The sequence below is a fragment of the Panthera tigris genome, chromosome C1 (genome assembly GCF_018350195.1).
Source record: "Panthera tigris isolate Pti1 chromosome C1, P.tigris_Pti1_mat1.1, whole genome shotgun sequence".
In the NCBI taxonomy this organism is placed as follows: Eukaryota; Metazoa; Chordata; class Mammalia; order Carnivora; family Felidae; genus Panthera; species Panthera tigris.
In genome coordinates, this window is record NC_056667.1 from 187,005,022 (window position 1) to 187,022,864 (window position 17,843).

Below are 17,843 nucleotides of genomic sequence, written 5' to 3' on the forward strand. Positions count from 1 at the left end.
CTCAAACCCATGAACCATGAGATCATGACCTGAGCTGAAATCAAGAGTCAGACGCTTAACTGACTGAGCCACCCAGATGCCCCACCAAGGATAGTTTTTAATTCAACTTTTTAGTCTTTTTAAATGGCACATAAAAATGAGATATTTTATTAAAGCTTGGCATATTGATGTGACTCATCCTGTTCCATAGGTTTTCATTGCCATATTTAAACAATTTACCATTGTATGTTTTAAGTGCATTACTTTCAGTACTGCTGAATTAATATTTAAAATTTGTTTTTCCTTCATAATTTAATTTCAGTATCCCAAGATTCTTGGGCTGGCTTCATTGCTCAAAGAAAACACAGGGCCCTGCCAATACTGTGGAAGACTGAAATAAACTAGATCAGTACTGCCTTTCTTCTTTTTATTCCTGCCTTCAGCAAGTCAGGTTAAATACTTTGCTTATATTTCATTGGTTGTTTCTAGGCTCAAAATTTTGATATATTTATGGTTTGTATTTTGTTACTGAGTGTATTTACACACAAAAAATACACATTCTGTTATTTCCCATATCTTACAAAGTCCCTTCTGTATGAAGTTAAAAAGAATCAGTCTCACAAAGATATTAATTGCCTTGGTTTTATTTTCATTTTGTGTTATCTATAGCAATTCAAACTACCTTTTTCTACTATGGTCCTGAGGTAAAACCTAAATTTTTGAATAGGTTAACAATAATTGCGTTTGTGTTGAATATTTCAGGAAATAAACTTTTTTGTTTTATGCCATCTTGTAATCTCTATTAAAAGAGGCTCAGTAAAATAGAGCATAAACTTCCTTTTGTTCTTAAGCTGTAAAGATCTCTACATTTCCAGATGGTCTATAAAGATAGTTACGTGAAATAAATATCTATAGGTGAAATGCAAACACTTTTCATTGTGCAAATACTGAAACCTATTTTTTACAATACAGTTTGTTTCTAACCATATCAGAGCTATGTTTTACAATTAATGAAAGATTTCAAAAAAATACAAAGTTACATCAATCTGATCTTAATATGCCCTGGTATTCCTGTCTAATTTGTAAAGTGGTTGTAAGAAAGATTAGACAAGTTTTAGTTCTTCAGGGCTTTTCAAAGGTTAAAGGCATTCTTATTTGGAATTAAAAAGTAGGAGATATTATTTTCCCCCATTTAATATAAAAACGATACATTTACTCTGAGAGAGTTCTCAGCTTACCTTTGGTTAAGGTTAATTTACTTCTTATTGAATGTTTGATCTAGATTTAGGCAAATAGCAACTGATCACCCTTTGTGTTCTATGTCTATCCTGTCCTTCCTTTCACTCCCTACTAAATATGTGGTTTGTTTCCTTTATTAGCAATGTAGGTGTAATATAGCCAGATTTCTGCTTCTGGCCTGTAATGACTGAACTTCAAATAATTAATACTGAAAAAAATATGGTTACCTTCATTTTAATAACAAAGTTTTCAATGTGCTCTTCAAAAATGGAGTTGTTAGATTTGTTGAAATTATAACTGAACTTGCTAAGCCAGTTAATGTTACTTTTGGGTTAAAGGAACAACCACACACTGTGTATTGAGAGAAGAAATTTTAAGAGAATCTCAGAACTGAATAAGATCTATTGTGTGTGAGGGTTTGTTTTGTTTGTTTTTTTTTTTTTGAGGACTTTTGTTCTTTCTTTGAAAATTGAAGTCCTTATCTGTACACATTTATAGTCTGGAATTCAGGGTTCTGGCTTGGCGAAACCAGTGGTTTTCCTCTTTGGTGAGGTGTCTTTGTTTATACAAGATAACGTGCATGTGAAGGAAATACATAAATTATTTCTGAACTAATGCATTAGTGAAAGGAAATTAGTTAAAGAAAAATGGCACAAACTCATGATATAAAGTTAGCAATTTCTGGAAGTTGAGAGCACAGAGTCACCATAGGCATAGAATTTAAATTATGATTATGAATCACGACCCTTGGTGATTGAATTTGGCAGAACACTAACAGTACTAGTGCATTCTGGAGAATTTTACTGAATAAAAAAATCCTTCTGAAAGGGTAACCAAATAAAAAAATGGAAATAAGCATGAAAAGATTACATAATCTTTTCCTGAGTCCATGTTTCTGATCCTCAGGTAAGGTCTTTCCAGCCTCTGCAGTATTGCAACATAGTAGCGATTTTCTGGAGAGCTCCTGGGTGGTTCAGATTGTAGCTAGCTAGGCCAGAATGCTATGCATGGAGGTGGATGGCACTTTACCCACCCTGGTCTGTTTCTTCTATATACAGTGACTCAGACATTACAATCCATTCTTTGGTAAACAATCAATAAGCTTGTTTAAAACTAGGAGCACATGGAAACTGCTGTGAACAACTTAGTTAAAATGTTTCCTTATGGAGATGCAATGAACTGGATGTCAAAAATAAGAATTTCTTATTCTGAAGAAATTGTCTCAAAACAGAGGGTGGGCAAGAAAAAAGAACAGGATATTGACTGACACATTTATACAGTGGCTATGTGTTCATTAGCTTACACTAACTTCCCTCCAGTAAGGATAACAGTTTTTCCATAGTAATCAAGCAGAGCCTCAGATGATGTCACTCACAAAAAGGAAAAAAGTGGAAAAATAAGACCGGTTCTTACTGATCATGTAGAGCCTTCTATGATGGCCAGAAAATCTTGGTTAAATCATGTCAAGAAAAAGGTTGTAAGTGAATGCGTAAGGATAGGTGTACCCTTACATGTATAAGGATAAGTTGTTTAGCATTTTTCCCTCATTCAGAAAGAAGTTTCTGGGTAATTTCAGGAATACTATTGCCACTTGCTTAGGGATTGTCCTCCCCTTGTTTTCTTTTCAGAAAGAATATGAATACTGTATATTACGGTAGCAATGTGTAAAAAAAAAAAAAAAAAAAAAAAAACAAAAAACTAGGCCCGGAGACACCTGTACAATGTCTTGAATGTTACTAGACATTCTTGTGGCTTAGGAGATGGGTTATGTTTCTGCAGAGGATGGATTTAGCAAACAAATCATCCTGCTACTTCCCTATGAAAATTCAATCATGGAATTGAGGGGTGTCCACGATTCTGTATGAAGGAAAAAAACTAATACTACATTTTAGCCTCCAGGTGGAGAAAAGCACCAAGTTCTCTGTGATTTCATGAAAGCAAATTGAGTTCTCAAATCTTAATCTATTTTTCTAGCTAAAAACAAAACTAGTCTGGTTCTAGTGCTATTTTCCACAACAGAAAACTCCCCCTGCTACGGTTTTATTTAAAAACCAACCCCAAATCACAACCCAATTTACATGCTGTCTTTATCCACATATAGAGTCTCACAGCCAGCAAGGCAACTTGAACATAAAAGGCTTTCCAAAGAAAAAAGCCCAACTCCTTATTTACAGAATTATTCCTTCCTGTTATCTTGAAACAAATTTTGATATCCATTTCACACTCAATAGTTTGTAATATTTTCAACATATTATCAAGATAGCTGCAGATCCAAGATACTAAAGAGATACTTAATCTATTCAGATGTGGTCCTTACCATCTGTTTAAAGTTGGCTAAAAAGTGTTATATCCATGAACACGATGCTTTTGTATATGTGTTACAATATAAACTCCTTTCCACAAAGGCAGTATGTTGTAAAACTGGTGTCTCAAGGCCACTGAAGTGACGACATAATTTCAATCAAGCATTAAGAAGTTCATCATCTGAGTGTCCAATAGCATCTGGGTTTGAAAGTGGATCCAAGTCTGCAAATAGACTGAACCAGGCTGACATGTCTTGGTTACCACTGCTGGGAGCTATTAAAGAAGAAAAAACACAATGAAGAGTCTCATATTTTTTAAATCACATCACCATTTACATGATTTTAAAGTAGATGCTTCTTCTGAATACAAAAATTTAAGACGACTGACAAGAATGAACTATCAATTACATCTCCTTGGTAATTCTGAGACGTGAATGCAGGTACCTTGTGCTTTGCTGAGGACCTTATATGTAAGTATTTTCATGTTGCTCTGAGAAATGATTAAAAGTGAAAAGGCAAATGAGGCACCTGGGTGGCTCAGTCGGTTGAGCGTCTGACTTCAGCTCAGGTCATGATCCCATGGTTCATGGGTTCGAGCCCCATGTTCAGGTTCTGTACTGACAACTCAGAGCCTGGAGCTTGCTTTGGAGTCTGTGTCTCCCTCTCTCTGCCCCTCCCCTGCTCATTCTCTCTCTCTCTCCCTCCCTCCCTCTCTCTCTCTCAAAAAATAAAAACATTAAAAAGATTTTTTTTCAATTAAAAAAAAAGTAAAAAAGGCAGGTGGTAGTAAAGGCTTCTTAGAAACACTGAGATGGGCACCTGGGTGACTTAGTTGGTTAGGTGTCCAACTTCAGCTCAGGTCATGATCTCACAGTTCATGAGTTTGAGCTCCATGTCAGGCTCTGTGCTGACAGCTCAGAACCTGGAGCCTGCTTGGGATTCTGTGTCTCCCTCTCTCTCTGCCCCTCCCTCACTCACATTCTGTCTTTCTCAAAAATAAAAAAGAAACACTGAGATAGTTTATAGAAGTCTCTCAGGTAAGGTTCAAAAGTAAAAGTAACGTTTGTTCCTACAAAGTAGGAACATTACATTTGTAAATGTGTTTAAAAATCTACATGATAAAATACTGAAATATTAAACATAAGGGGAAGAAAATCCTTCCGATCCTATTACATTAACATACCCAACAGTTCCTATTTTGGTTTACAGCAGTTTCCTTTGTCTTTTCCATGTGCACTTTACAAATTCTTGATGAACATCTTATAGAGTGGATTGTGTTCAGGTACAACTTTCTGTTAACCAATTCCCTCTTACCTCTCTGTGGAGACTAGAAAACCATATATATCAATAGTCTACAGGTTGTACTGGGGCAAATATTTCAAGGATATACATTTAGACTCAAGGCTGAGACTAGTAAAAGAATGCACAATGGCACACAGGTGAGTCATCTCAGAAGGCTACGCTCTTGAGGGTCAAGGGATCCAGTAGCAGAGCTAAGACCCAGGGGACAATATAAAAACCTAGATATGAAATGAGTGACTCAGTGAGAAGAGAATGGAAAGCAATCATATGCAGAAGAGTCTAGGGCAACCCTCTTTTACAAACATGGTTCCCACTTTCCACAAACCAGTGGACTGTAGTTTGGACTGTGGAGGATCCCATTCCTCAAAGATAAGGACAGAGTGAAAGGCTTCTGTTTATATCCACTTCTATTTCTAGAAAACTCCCAAGTTAGTGTCAGTTCTGGCCTTGAGTCCTCAGCACACTACCTACTAATAAGTAATTATGGCAAGTCATTTACCTCAAGGGCTCTTATTTACCCATCTGTAAAGTAGTAATAATTTGTCATTAAACTAGGATACCTGAGAGTGAACAAGGGGACCATTAATAAGTATCCTGGAAAAGAGCAATACAGACCTACCTCAAGAAGCAAGAAAATTTTCAAACAACCTAATCTTACATGTAAAGGAGCTAGAAAATGAAGAAGAAACAAAACCCAAAACCAATGGAAGGAAATAAAGATTAGAGTGGAAATAAAAGAGAAACTAAAAAATCCCAATAAAACAGATCAATCAAACTGGGAGCTGGTTCTTTGAAAAGATCATAAAATTGACAAACCTTTAGCCAGACTCATTAAAAAAAAAAAAAAAAGGGACTCAAAATTAGAACTGAAAGAGGAGAAATAACACCACAGAAAGGATAAGAGAATATTATGAAAAGTTATATGCCAAAAAATGGATAAATTCACAGAAACATATCTCCCAAAACTGAATCAGAGGAAATAGAAAATTTGAACAGACCAATTAACAGCAATGAAATTGAATCAGTAATAAAAAAAAAATCCCCAGACTGGACACCTTCACTGGCAAATTCTACCAAACATTTAAAAAAGTGTTAATACCTATCCTTCCCAAACTATTCCAAAAAGTACAAGAGGAAGGAAAACTTCTAAATTCATTATGTGCATTTGTAAATTCATGTATATGTGATATACATGATAAAGAAAACACAAAAAAAGAGACCTACAGGCCAATATCTCTCAATATAGACGCAAAAATCCTCAACAAAACACTAGCAAACTGAATCCAACCATACATTAAAAAAAAAAATCATTCACCATGATCAAGTGGGATTTATTCCTGGAATGCAAGGTGGTTCATTATTTGCAAATCAATCAATGAGATACATCAATCACATCAATAAGAAAAAGGATAAACACCAGATGGTCATTTCAACAGATGCAGAAAAAGCATGTGACAAAGTAAGTACAATATCCATTCAGGATAAAAACCCTCAACAAAGCAGGTCTAGAGGAAATATAACTCAACATAATAAAGCCCTTATATAAAAAAACCCATAGCTAACCTCATACTCAATTGTGAAAACTGAGAACTTTTCCTTTAAGGTCAAGAACAAGATAAGGATGCCTACTCTTACCACTTTTATTCAACATAGTACTGGAAGTCCTAGCCACAGCAATTAGTCAACATAAAGAGATAAAAGGCATCCAAACTGGTAAGGAAGAAGTCGAACTTCCACTATTTGTAGATGACATGATTATATATAGAAAAAACCCATAAGACTCCACCAAAAAAGTACTAGAACTGACAAATGTATTAAAGTTGCAGGACACAAAATCAATGTATAGAAATCCATTTCATTCCTATCACTAATAATGAAGCAGCAAAAAGTGAAATTAAGAAAATAATCCCATTTACAATTACACCAAAAATAATAAAATTCTCAGGAATAAACTTAACCAAGGATGTCAAAGAGCTGTACTCTGGAAATTATAACACACTGATGAAAGAAATTGAAGATGACACAAATAAATGGACAGATGCTCATGGACTGGGAGAACAAACACTGTTAAATGTCCATACTACACAAAGAAACCTACAGATTTAATGCAATCTCTATCAAAATACCAACAGCAGTTTTAACTGAACTGAGAACAAATAATCCTAAATTTGCACGGAACCACCAAAGATCCTGAAAAGCCAAAGCAATTTTGAAAAAGAAGAACAAAACTGGAGACATCACAATCTCAGATTTCAAGATATATTACAAAACTGTAGTAATCAAAACAATATGGTACAAAAAAAAAGAAAAAACAGTATGGTAGTGGCACACCAATAAACACATAGATCAATGGAACATAACAGAGAACCCAGAAATAAATCCACAGTTATATGGTTCATTAGTCTATGATAAAGGGGCAAGAATATGCAATGGGAAAAAAGTCTCTTCAACAAATGGGCTGGGAAAACCGTACCACCTTCTTACCATACACAAAAATAAACTCAAATGGATTAAAGACCTAAATGTGAGACTTAAAGCAATAAAAATCCTAGAAGAGAGCATGGGCAGTCATTTCTCTGACATTGGTCATTCTAGCTATGTCTCCTGAGGAAAGGGAAACAAAAGCAAATATAAACAATTAAGACAATATCAAAGTTAAAAAGCTTCTGAACAACAAAGGAAACAATCAACAAAAGAGAAAGACAACCTACTGAATAGGAAAAGATAAATGAAGGGCTAGTATCCAAAATATGAAAAGAACTTATACAAATCAACACCCAAAGAATAAATAATCCAATTAAAACTGGGCAGAAGAGGGGTGCCTGAGTGGCTGGGTCGGTTAAGCGGCTGCCTTCAGCTCAGGTCATGATCTCATGGTTCGTGCATTTGAGCCCCACATTAGGCTCTCTGTTGTCTGTGCAGAGCCCACTTCAGATCCTCTATCCCCATTTCTCTCTACACCTCCCTCCCCCACTGGTCCCCCCCTTCTCTCTCTCAAAAATAAATATATTTTTTTAAATAGGCAGAAGGCATGAACAGATATTGTTCCAAAGACATCCAGATGGTCAACAGACACATGAAGAGATGCTCAACATCAGTCATCATCATGGAAATGCAAATCAAAACCACAATGAGATATCACCTCATAGCTGTCAGGATGGCTAAAATCAAAAACACATGAAACAACAAGGGTTGGTGAAGATGTAGAGAAAAAGGAACTCTTGTACACTGTTGGTGGGAATGCATATTGGTGCAGCCACTGTGGAAAACAGTATGGAGGTTCCTCAAAAAATTAATCAGATGATCCCACTAATGGGTATTTACCCAAATAATGAAAAAACTAAGCCAAAAAGATGTATGTATCTCTATGTTTACTGTAGCATTATTTATAATAGCCAAATTATGGAAGCACTCCATGTGTTCATCAATAGATAAATGGATAAAGAAGATGTGGTATACAGGAAAAGCATGGAAGTTTTTTGTGTGTCTTGTGTCCGTGAAATGCGCCAGACCAATACGAAACCATCCTACACACCTAGAAAACTGATTGGAGGATTAACACAATAATCTGCACAACCTGAACCACAGAATTCAGCAGGTATGTGGCATGTAGAGGTGAACTTGGGAAGAGAGAAGCTGGTGATGGGCAGGGAGCCGCCTTTGCAGGTGTAGAGAGGACAGAGACTGGGGTGGGGGAGAATATGGGAAAAGCACCCCTCCCCAAAAGCAGCTGGAGACAAAGTGGAAAATTGAAACAGCCACAGGGACTAAACTAAAAAGGGAGAAAAGAGAAAGGAGAGGGTTTAAATCCCATTAAGACGGTAAACAAGGGGGAGTGCAAAGGCTGAAATTCTGCAGCTTGATACCTGGCGGTGCTCTGGTGGGAAGGGGGGAATCCCTAGGAACAGAGTGGGGTCCAGGAGGTTCTCGGGCCACATGGAGAAAAGCAGTTCCACTGCTGGAAGGACAATTGGTAGAGACTGTTGAAGCCACCTAGTCCCAACAGACCCCAGAAAACAGCCACATTCGCTGGTGCTGGAACAAGGTCATTAAGTGTGAAGCCTGGTGTCAGATGTGTGTTGTGATTTTCCATAATCCCTGAAAAGCTGCTGCTACACTATCTCACGAACTTTTTCTGGGGCGGGCTGGCACCTGGCCACAGTCTCGGGGCACTGGTAGGAGCAGGGTCCAGCAGGCGTTCCTGGGTGGAGCTGGCATTCAGCCATTGTTCAGTGAGACCCTCCCGCAGAGGGACAGAACGGGTCAAAGCCACAGTCCTTCAGAAATAAGGGACCAGGGAAAAGAGCTGCATCTGAGACAAGACGTGGGAGAGGGGTACTGCTTGGTCATGGACAGTGAAGCAGCAGCGAGTGGACGAAAGCTGAAGACAGAGGACAGTGCACGATTGCTGATCGGAGAGAATGGAGTTCCCATACTAGAGACTAGGTAGCTGGGTGATGCCATTTTCACTGCTCCTGTGCATGCACATATGGCCTACGAGCGCTGCAGCAGTCCGCCCCAGTGTACTAGAGGCGCCATCTAGTGGGGAACGGAGCTGTTACACTGAGCCCTGCCCAACTGGGCCAACCTCACCCTTCAAGAACACAAGTCTCACAGCCTACTTAGTTTATGACTATTAAGTGCTACATAGTCTGACTTCTAGGGGAAAACGAAGTAATTTAAGTCCTATTTCAATATGTTAGGAGGTCCATCTATTCAATTTTCTTTCGTTTTCTTTTTTTTCTCTTTTACACTATTCTTTTCCTTGAATACAGAAAGAAGAAATTCATTTTTATTTTCACTTATTAAAAAAATTTTTTTACTATATTTTTTACTTTTGGGTAAATTTTTTCAAATTCTATCTTACTTCCATCATTCTATTTTAGTCTACTTCAGTGTATTCACCTTTTCAAATTTTCAAACGATTTGCTTGTTTTTTTTTTCTTTTTTTTCTTTTTCTTGAATGCAGAAAGTGAAAAACTTCATTTTTACTTTCAATTTCTATTAAAAATATTTTTCTTTAATTTTTTACTACATTTTTCTCTTTATGTAAATTTTTTTCAAATTCTATTTCCATCACTTTATTTTAGTCTACTACAGTACACTAAAAGTATTCACTTTTTCAAATTTTCAAACGATTTCTTTTTTTTTCTCTTTTTTGTTTTTTTAGTTTCTTTTTCTTGAATATAGAAAGAGAAAAACATTCATTTTTATTTTTACTTTTTATTAAAAATATTTTTTTCCGAGGGGGCTTCTGGGAAGATGGCAAAGTAGGAGGATGCTAGGCTCACCGCATCCTGCAGATCACTTAGATTCCACCCACACCTGCTTAAATAACCCAGAAAATCGCCAGAAGACTAACAGAACGGATTCTCCGGAGCCAAGTGTAGACAAGAGGTCCACAGAAGAGGGTAGGAAGGGCAGAGAGGCGGTGTGCACTACACGGACTGGCGGGAGGGAGCCGGGGCGGAGAGGTGGCCTGCCAGCAAAGCAGAGACCCCGAGTCTGGCTTGCAAAAACGGAGGGGCCGGACGGAGTGTGTTCTGACAGCAAGTGGGACTTAACATCTGGAAGGTTATAACTTAACAGATCTACTTGGAGAGCGGGAGGGATGGAGGACAACGGGAGGGAGAGTTGTTGAGCCCTGGACAACAGAGCGAAGCTTGGCGGGGAACAAAGACGCTCGCCAGCGCCATCTCCCTCACCCATCCCCCAGCCAAAACCACAAAGGGAACTAGTTCCTGTCAGGGAACTTGCTTGCACCGCACAAACACCCAACGCTGTGCTTCTGCAGATCCATCCCTCTGGTACCAGGTCTGACTCCCTCCCGGTGCTGCAGGGCCCCTCCCTAAGTGGATCTCCGAAGGAAAAGTGAGCTGAGCCTGCGCCTCCTGCCCCTGTGCACCTTGCCGATCCACCCCAGCTAATACGCCAGATCCCCAGCACCACAAGCCTGGCAGTGTGCAAGTAGCCCAGACAGGCCATGCAACCCCACCCCACAGTGAATCTCGCCCCTAGGAGAGGGGAAGAGAAGGTACACACGAGTCTGACGGTGGCTCCAGCGGTGGGCTGGGGGCAGACATCAGGTCTGACTACAGCACCGCCCACCAACGCAAGTTATTCAAGACAGCATAGGAGAAGTGCCCTGCAGTTCTGCACCACTCCAGGGACTATCCAAAAAGACGAAACGGAAGAATTCCCCTCAAAAAAACTTCCAGGAAATACCAACAGCTAATGAACTGATCAAAAAGGATTTAAACAATATAACAGAAAGTGAATTTAGAATAATAGTCATAAAATTAATCGCTGGGCTTGAAAACAGTATAGAGGACAGCAGAGAATCTATTGCTACAGAGATCAAAGGACTAAGGAACAGCCAGGAGGAGCTAAAAAATGATATAAATGAGTGGCAAAAGAAAATGGACACAACCACGGCTCGGATTAAAGAGGCAGAGAAGAGAATAGGGGAACTAGAAGATAAAATTATGGAAAAAGAAGCTGAGAAAAAGAGAGATAAAAAAATCCAGGAGTATGAGGGGAAAATCAGAGAACTAAGTGAGGCCTAAAGAGAAATAATCTACGCATAATTGGTATTCCAGAGGAGGAAGAGAGAGGCAAATGTGCTGAAGGTGTACTTGAAGAAATAATAGCTGAGAACTTCCCTGATCTGGGGAAGGAAAAAGGCATTGAAATCCAAGAGGCACAGAGAACCCTTCAGACGTACCTTGAATCGATCTTCTGCACGACATATCATAGTGAAACTGGCAAAATATAAGGATAAAGAGAAAATTCTGAAAGCAGCTAGGGATAAACATGCTCTAACATATAAAGGGAGACCAATAAGACTCGTGACAGATCTCTCTACTGAAACTTGACAGGCCAGAAAGGAATGGCAGGAAATCTTCAATGTGATGAACAGAAAAAATATGCAGCCGAGAATCCTCTATCCAGCAAATCTGTCATTTAGAATAGAAGGAGAGATAAAGGTCTTACCAAACAAACAAAAACTAAGGAATTTATCACCACTAAACCAGCCCTACAAGAAATCCTAAGGGGATCCTGTGAGACAAAGTACCAGAGACATCGCTACAAGCATGAAACCTACAGACATCACAATGACTCTAAACCCGTATCTGTCTATAATAATACTGAATGTAAATGGACTAAATGCGCCAACCAAAAGACACAGGGTATCAGAATGGATAAAAAATAAGACCCATCTATTTGCTGTCTGCAAGAGACTCATTTTAGACCTGAGGACACTTTCACATTGAAAGTGAGGGGATGGAGAACTATCTATCATGCTCCTGGAAGTCAAAAGAAAGCTGGAGTAGCCATACTTATATCAGACAAAGTAGACTTTAAATTAGAGGCTGTAACAAGAGATGAAGAAGGGCATTATATAATAATTACAGGGTCTATCCATCAAGAAGAACTAACAATTATAAATGTCTATGCGCCGAATATGGGAGCCCCCAAATATATAAAACAATTACTCACAGACATAAGCAATCTTATTGACCAGAATGTGGTAATTGCAGGGACTTTAATACCCCACTTACAACAATGGATAGATCTTCTATACACAGGATCAATAAAGAAACAAGGGCCCTGAATGATACATTGGATCAGATAGACTTGACAGATATAATTAGAACTCTGCATCCCAAAGCAACAGAATATACTTTCTTCTCGAGTGCACATGGAACATTCTCCAAGACAGATCACATACTGGGTCACAAAACAGCCCTTCATAAGTACACAAGAATTGAGATCATACCATGCATACTTTCAGACCACAATGCTATGAAGCTTGAAATCAACCACAGGAAAAAATCTGGAAAACCTCCAAAAGCATGGAGGTTAAAGAACACCATACTAAAGAATGAATGGGAAAAAAAAAAAAAAGAATGGGTCAACCAGGCAATTAGAGAAGAAATTTAAAAATATATGGAAACAAACAAAAATGAAAATACAACAATCCAAACGCTTTGGGATGCAGCAAAGGCAGTCCTGAGAGGAAAATACATTGCAATCCAGGCCTATCTCAAGAAACAAGAAAAATCCCAAATACAAAATCTAACAGCACACCTAAAGGAAATAGAAGCAGAGCAGCAAAGACACCCCAAACCCAGCAAGAGAAATAATAAAGATTAGAGCATAAATAAACAATATAGAATCTAAAAACTGTAGAGCAGATCAGTGAAACCAAGAGTTGGTTTTTTGAAAAAATAAACAAAATAGATAAACCTCTAGCCAGGCTTCTCAAAAAGAAAAGAGAGATGACCCAAATAGATAAAGTCATGAATGAAAATGGAATTATTACAACCAATCCCTCAGAAATACAAGCAATTACCAGGGAATACTATGAAAAATTATATGCCAACAAATTGGACAACCTGGAAGAAATGGACAAATTCCTAAGCACCCATGCACTTCCAAAACTCAAACAGGAAGAAATAGAAAGCTTGAACAGACCCATAACCAGCGAAGAAATTCAATCAGTTATCAAAAATCTCCCAACAAATAAGAGTCCAGGACCAGATGGCTTCCCAGGGGAATTCTACCAGACATTTAAAGCAGAGATAATACCTACCCTTCTCAAGCTATTCCAAAAAACAGAAAGGGAAGGAAAACTTCCAGACTCATTCTATGAAACCAGTATTTGATTCCTAAACCAGACAGAGACCCAGCAGAAAAAGAAAACTACAGGCCAATATCCCTGATGAATATGGATGCAAAAATTCTCAATAAGATACTAGCAAATCGAATTCAACAGCTTATAAAAAGAATTATTCACCATGATCAAGTGGGATTCATTCCTGGGATGCAGGGCTGGTTCAACATTCGCAATCAATCAACGTGATACATCACATTAATAAAAGAAAAGATAAGAACCATATGATCCTGTCAACCGATGCAGAAAAAGCATTTGACAAAATTCAGCATCCTTTCTTAATAAAAACCCTCGAGAAAGTCGGGATAGAAGGAACATACTTAAACATCATAAAAGCCATTTATGAAAAGCCCACAGCTAATATCATCCTCAATGGGGAAAAACTGAGAGCTTTTTCCCTGAGATCAGGAACACGACAGGGATGTTCACTCTCACCACTGTTGTTTAACATAGTGTTGGAAGTTCTAGCATCAGCAATCAGACAACAAAAGGAAATCAAAGGCATCAAAATTGGCAATGATGATGTCAAGCTTTCACTTTTTGCAGATGACATATTATACATGGAAAATCCGATAGACTCCACCAAAAGTCTGCTAGAACTGATATATGAATTCAGCAAAGTTGCAAGATAAAAATCAATGTACAGAAATCAGTTGCATTCTTATACACTAAAAATGAAGCAACAGAAAGACAAATAAAGAAACTGATCCCATTCACAATTGCACCAAGAAGCATAAAATACCTAGGAATAAATCTAACCAAAGATGTACAAGATCTGTATGCTGAAAATTATAGAAAGCTTATGAAGGAAGTTGAAGAAAATATAAAGAAATGGAAAAACATTCCGTGCTTATGGGTTCGAAGAATAAATATTGTTAAAATGTCAATACTACCCAAAGCAATCTACACCTTCAATGCAATCCCAATCAACATTGCACCAGCATTCTTCTTGAAGCTAGAACAAACAGTCCTAAAATTTGTACAGAACCACAAAAGACCCCAAATAGCCAAAGTAATTTTGAAGAAGAAGACCAAAGCAGGAGGCATCACAATCCCAGATTTTAGCCTCTACTACAAAGCTGTAATCATCAAGACAGCATGGTATTGGCATAAAAACAGACACATAGACCAATGGAAGAGAATAAATACTTCAGAATTGGACCCACAAATGTATGGCCAACTAATCTTTGACAAGGCAGGAAAGAAGAGCCAATGGAAAAAAGACAGTCTCTTTAACAAATGGTGCTGGGAGAACTGGACAGTAACATGCAGAAGAATGAAACTAGACCACTTTCTTACACCATTCACAAAAATATACTCAAAATGGATAAAGGACCTGAATGTGAGACAGGAAACCATCAAAACCTTAGAGGAGAAAGCAGGAAAAGACCTCTCCAACCTCAGCTGCAGCACTTTCTTACTTGACACATCCCCAAAGGCAAGGGAATTAAAAGCAAAAATGAACTATTGGGGCCTCATCAAGATAAAAAGCTTCTGCACAGCAAAGGAAACAATCAACAAAACTAAAAGGCAACCAATGGAATGGGAAAAGATATTTGCAAATGACATATCGGACAAAGGGCTAGTATCCAAAATCTATAAAGAGCTCACCAAACTCCACATCCGAAAAACAAATAACCCAGTGAAGAAATGGGCAGAAAACATGAATAGACACTCTAAAGAAGACACCCAGATGGCCAACAGGCACATGAAAAGATGCTCAACATCGCTCATCAGGGAAATACAAATCAAAACCACACTCAGATATCACCTCACGCCAGTCAGGGTGGCTAAAAGGAACAAATTGGGAGACTATAGATGCTGGCGAGGATGTGGAGAAACGGGAACCCTCTTGCATTGTTGGTGGGAATGCAAATTGGTGCAGCCGCTCTGGAAAGCAGTGTGGAGGTTCCGCAAAAAATTAAAAATAGACCTACTCTGTGACCCAGCAGTAGCACTGCTAGGAATTTACCCAAGGGATACAGGAGTACTGATGCATAGGGGCACTTGTACCCCAATGTTTATAGCAGCACTCAACAATAGCCAAATTGTGGAAAAAGCCTAAATGTCCATGAACTGATGAATGGATAAAGAAATTGTGGTTTATATACACAATGGAGTACTACGTGACAATGAGAAAGAATGAAATATGGCCCTTTGTAGCAATGTGGATGGAACTGGAAAGTGTGATGCTAAGTGAAATAAGCCATACAGAGAAAGACAGATACCATATGTTTTCAGTCTTATGTGGATCCTGAGAAACTTAACAGAAACCCATGGTGGAGGGGAAGGAAAAAAAAAAGAGGTTAGAGTGGGAGAGAGCCAAAGCATAAGAGACTGTTAAAAACTGAGAACAAACTTAGGGCTGATGGGGGGTGGGAGGTAAGGGAGGGTGGGTGATGGGTAATGAAGAGGGCATCTTTTGGGATGAGCACTGGGTGTTGTATGGAAACTAATTTGACAATAAATTTCATCTATTAAAAAAATAAAAAAATAAAAGTTTTTAAAAGCAAAAAAAATTTTTTTCCTACTATATTCTTTACTTTGTGTAATTTTTTTTCAAATTCTATTTTACTCCCATCATCTTAGCGTACTTCGGTGTATTACTTTTTTCAAATTCTCAATTTCCTTTTTTTCCCTCCCTTTGTTTTTTCTCTAATCAGTCAAACCACTTTCAACACTCAGACCAAAACATGCCTAGGATCTAGCATCATTTATTAGATTTTGTGTGTGTATGTGTGTGTTTAATTTTTTAATTTTAATATATTTTTAATTTTAATTTTTCTACTTTATTAATTCCTTTTCTCCTTTCAAAATGACAAAACGAAAGAATTCACCCCAAAATAAAGAGCACGAGGAAATGACAGCCAGGGATTTAACCAACACAGATACAAGCAACATGTCTGAACCAGAATTTAGAATCACAATAATAAGAATACTAGCTGGAGTCGAAAATAGACTAGAATTCCTTTCTGCAGAGATAAAAGAAGTAAAAACTAGTCAGAACGAAATAAAAAAAGCTATAACTGAGCTGCAATCACGGATGGATGCTGCGGCAGCAAGGATGGATGAGGTAGAACAGAGACAGCAATATAGAGGACAAACTTACAGAGAATAATAAAGCAGAAAAAAAGAGGAAGATTAAGGCAAAAGAGCACGATTTAAAAATTAGAGAAATCAGTGACTCATTAAAAAGGAACAATATCAAAATCATAAGGGTCCCAGAAGAGGAAGAGAGAAAAATGGGGGTAGAAGGGTTATGTGAGCAAATCATAGAAGAAAACTTTCCTAACCTGGGGAAAGACACAGATATCAAAATCCAGGAAGCACAGAGGACTCCTATTAGATTCTACAGAAACCGACCACCAACAAGGCATATCATAGTCAAATTCACAAAATACTCAGGCAAGGAGAAAATCATAAAAGCACTAAGGGAAAAAAAGTCCCTAACCTATAAGGGAAGACAGATCAGGTTTGCAACAGACCTATCCACAGTGACTTGGCAGGCCAGAAACGAGTGGCAGGATATATTCATTCAATGTGCTGAGTCAGAAAAATATGCAGCCAAGAATTCTTTATCCAGCAAGGCTGTTATTCAAAATAGAAGAGATAAAAAGTTGCCTGAACAAAAATTAAAGGAGTTTGTGACCACTAAACCAGCCCTGCAAGAAATTTTAAGGGGGACTCTGAGGGGAGAAAAGATGAAAAGATAAATACATACACACATACATACATACATACATACCAAAAGCAACAAAGATTAGAAAGGACCAGAAAACACCACCAGAAACTCCAACTCTACAAGCATCATAATGGCAATAAATTCATATCTTTCAGTAGTCACTGTAAACATCAATGGACTCAATGCTCCAACCAAAAGACACAGGGTAACAGAACTGATAAGAAAACAAGATCTATTTGCAGTTTACAAGAGACCCACTTTAGACCTAAAGGCACCTTCAGATTAAAAATAAGGGGATGGAGAAGCATCTATCATGCTAATGGTCAACAAAAGAAAGCCGGAGTAGCCATATTTACATCAGACAATCTAGACTTTAAAGACTGTATCAAGATGCAGAAGGGCATTATATCATAATCAAGGGGTCTATCACCAAGAAGACCTAACAATTGTAAACATTTATGCGCCAAATATGGAGCACCCAAACATATAAATCAATTAATCACAAACATAAAGAAACCCATCAATACTAATACCATAAAAGTAGGAGACTTCAACACCCCACTCACAGCAAAGGACAGATCATCTAATTAAAAAATCAACAAGGAAACAATGGCTTTGAATGATACACTGGACCAGATGGACTCAACAGGTATATTCAGAG

At 38.0% G+C, this 17,843-nt stretch overlaps 1 protein-coding gene across 4 annotated transcripts in view; it reads right to left on the reverse strand.

The window, feature by feature from the left end:
* Nucleotides 1-607: 607 nt before the first annotated feature.
* ICA1L (islet cell autoantigen 1 like) overlaps nt 608-17,843 on the reverse strand; it is an 88,900-nt gene continuing 71,664 nt past the window's right edge. For all 4 annotated transcript variants that reach the window (XM_042995090.1, XM_015541005.2, XM_015541004.2 and 1 more), the window contains one exon: nt 608-3,795. In XM_042995090.1, coding sequence (XP_042851024.1) covers nt 3,680-3,795 — 116 coding nt within the window. In that variant the 3' untranslated portion in view covers nt 608-3,679. The remainder of the gene's footprint in view (nt 3,796-17,843) is intronic.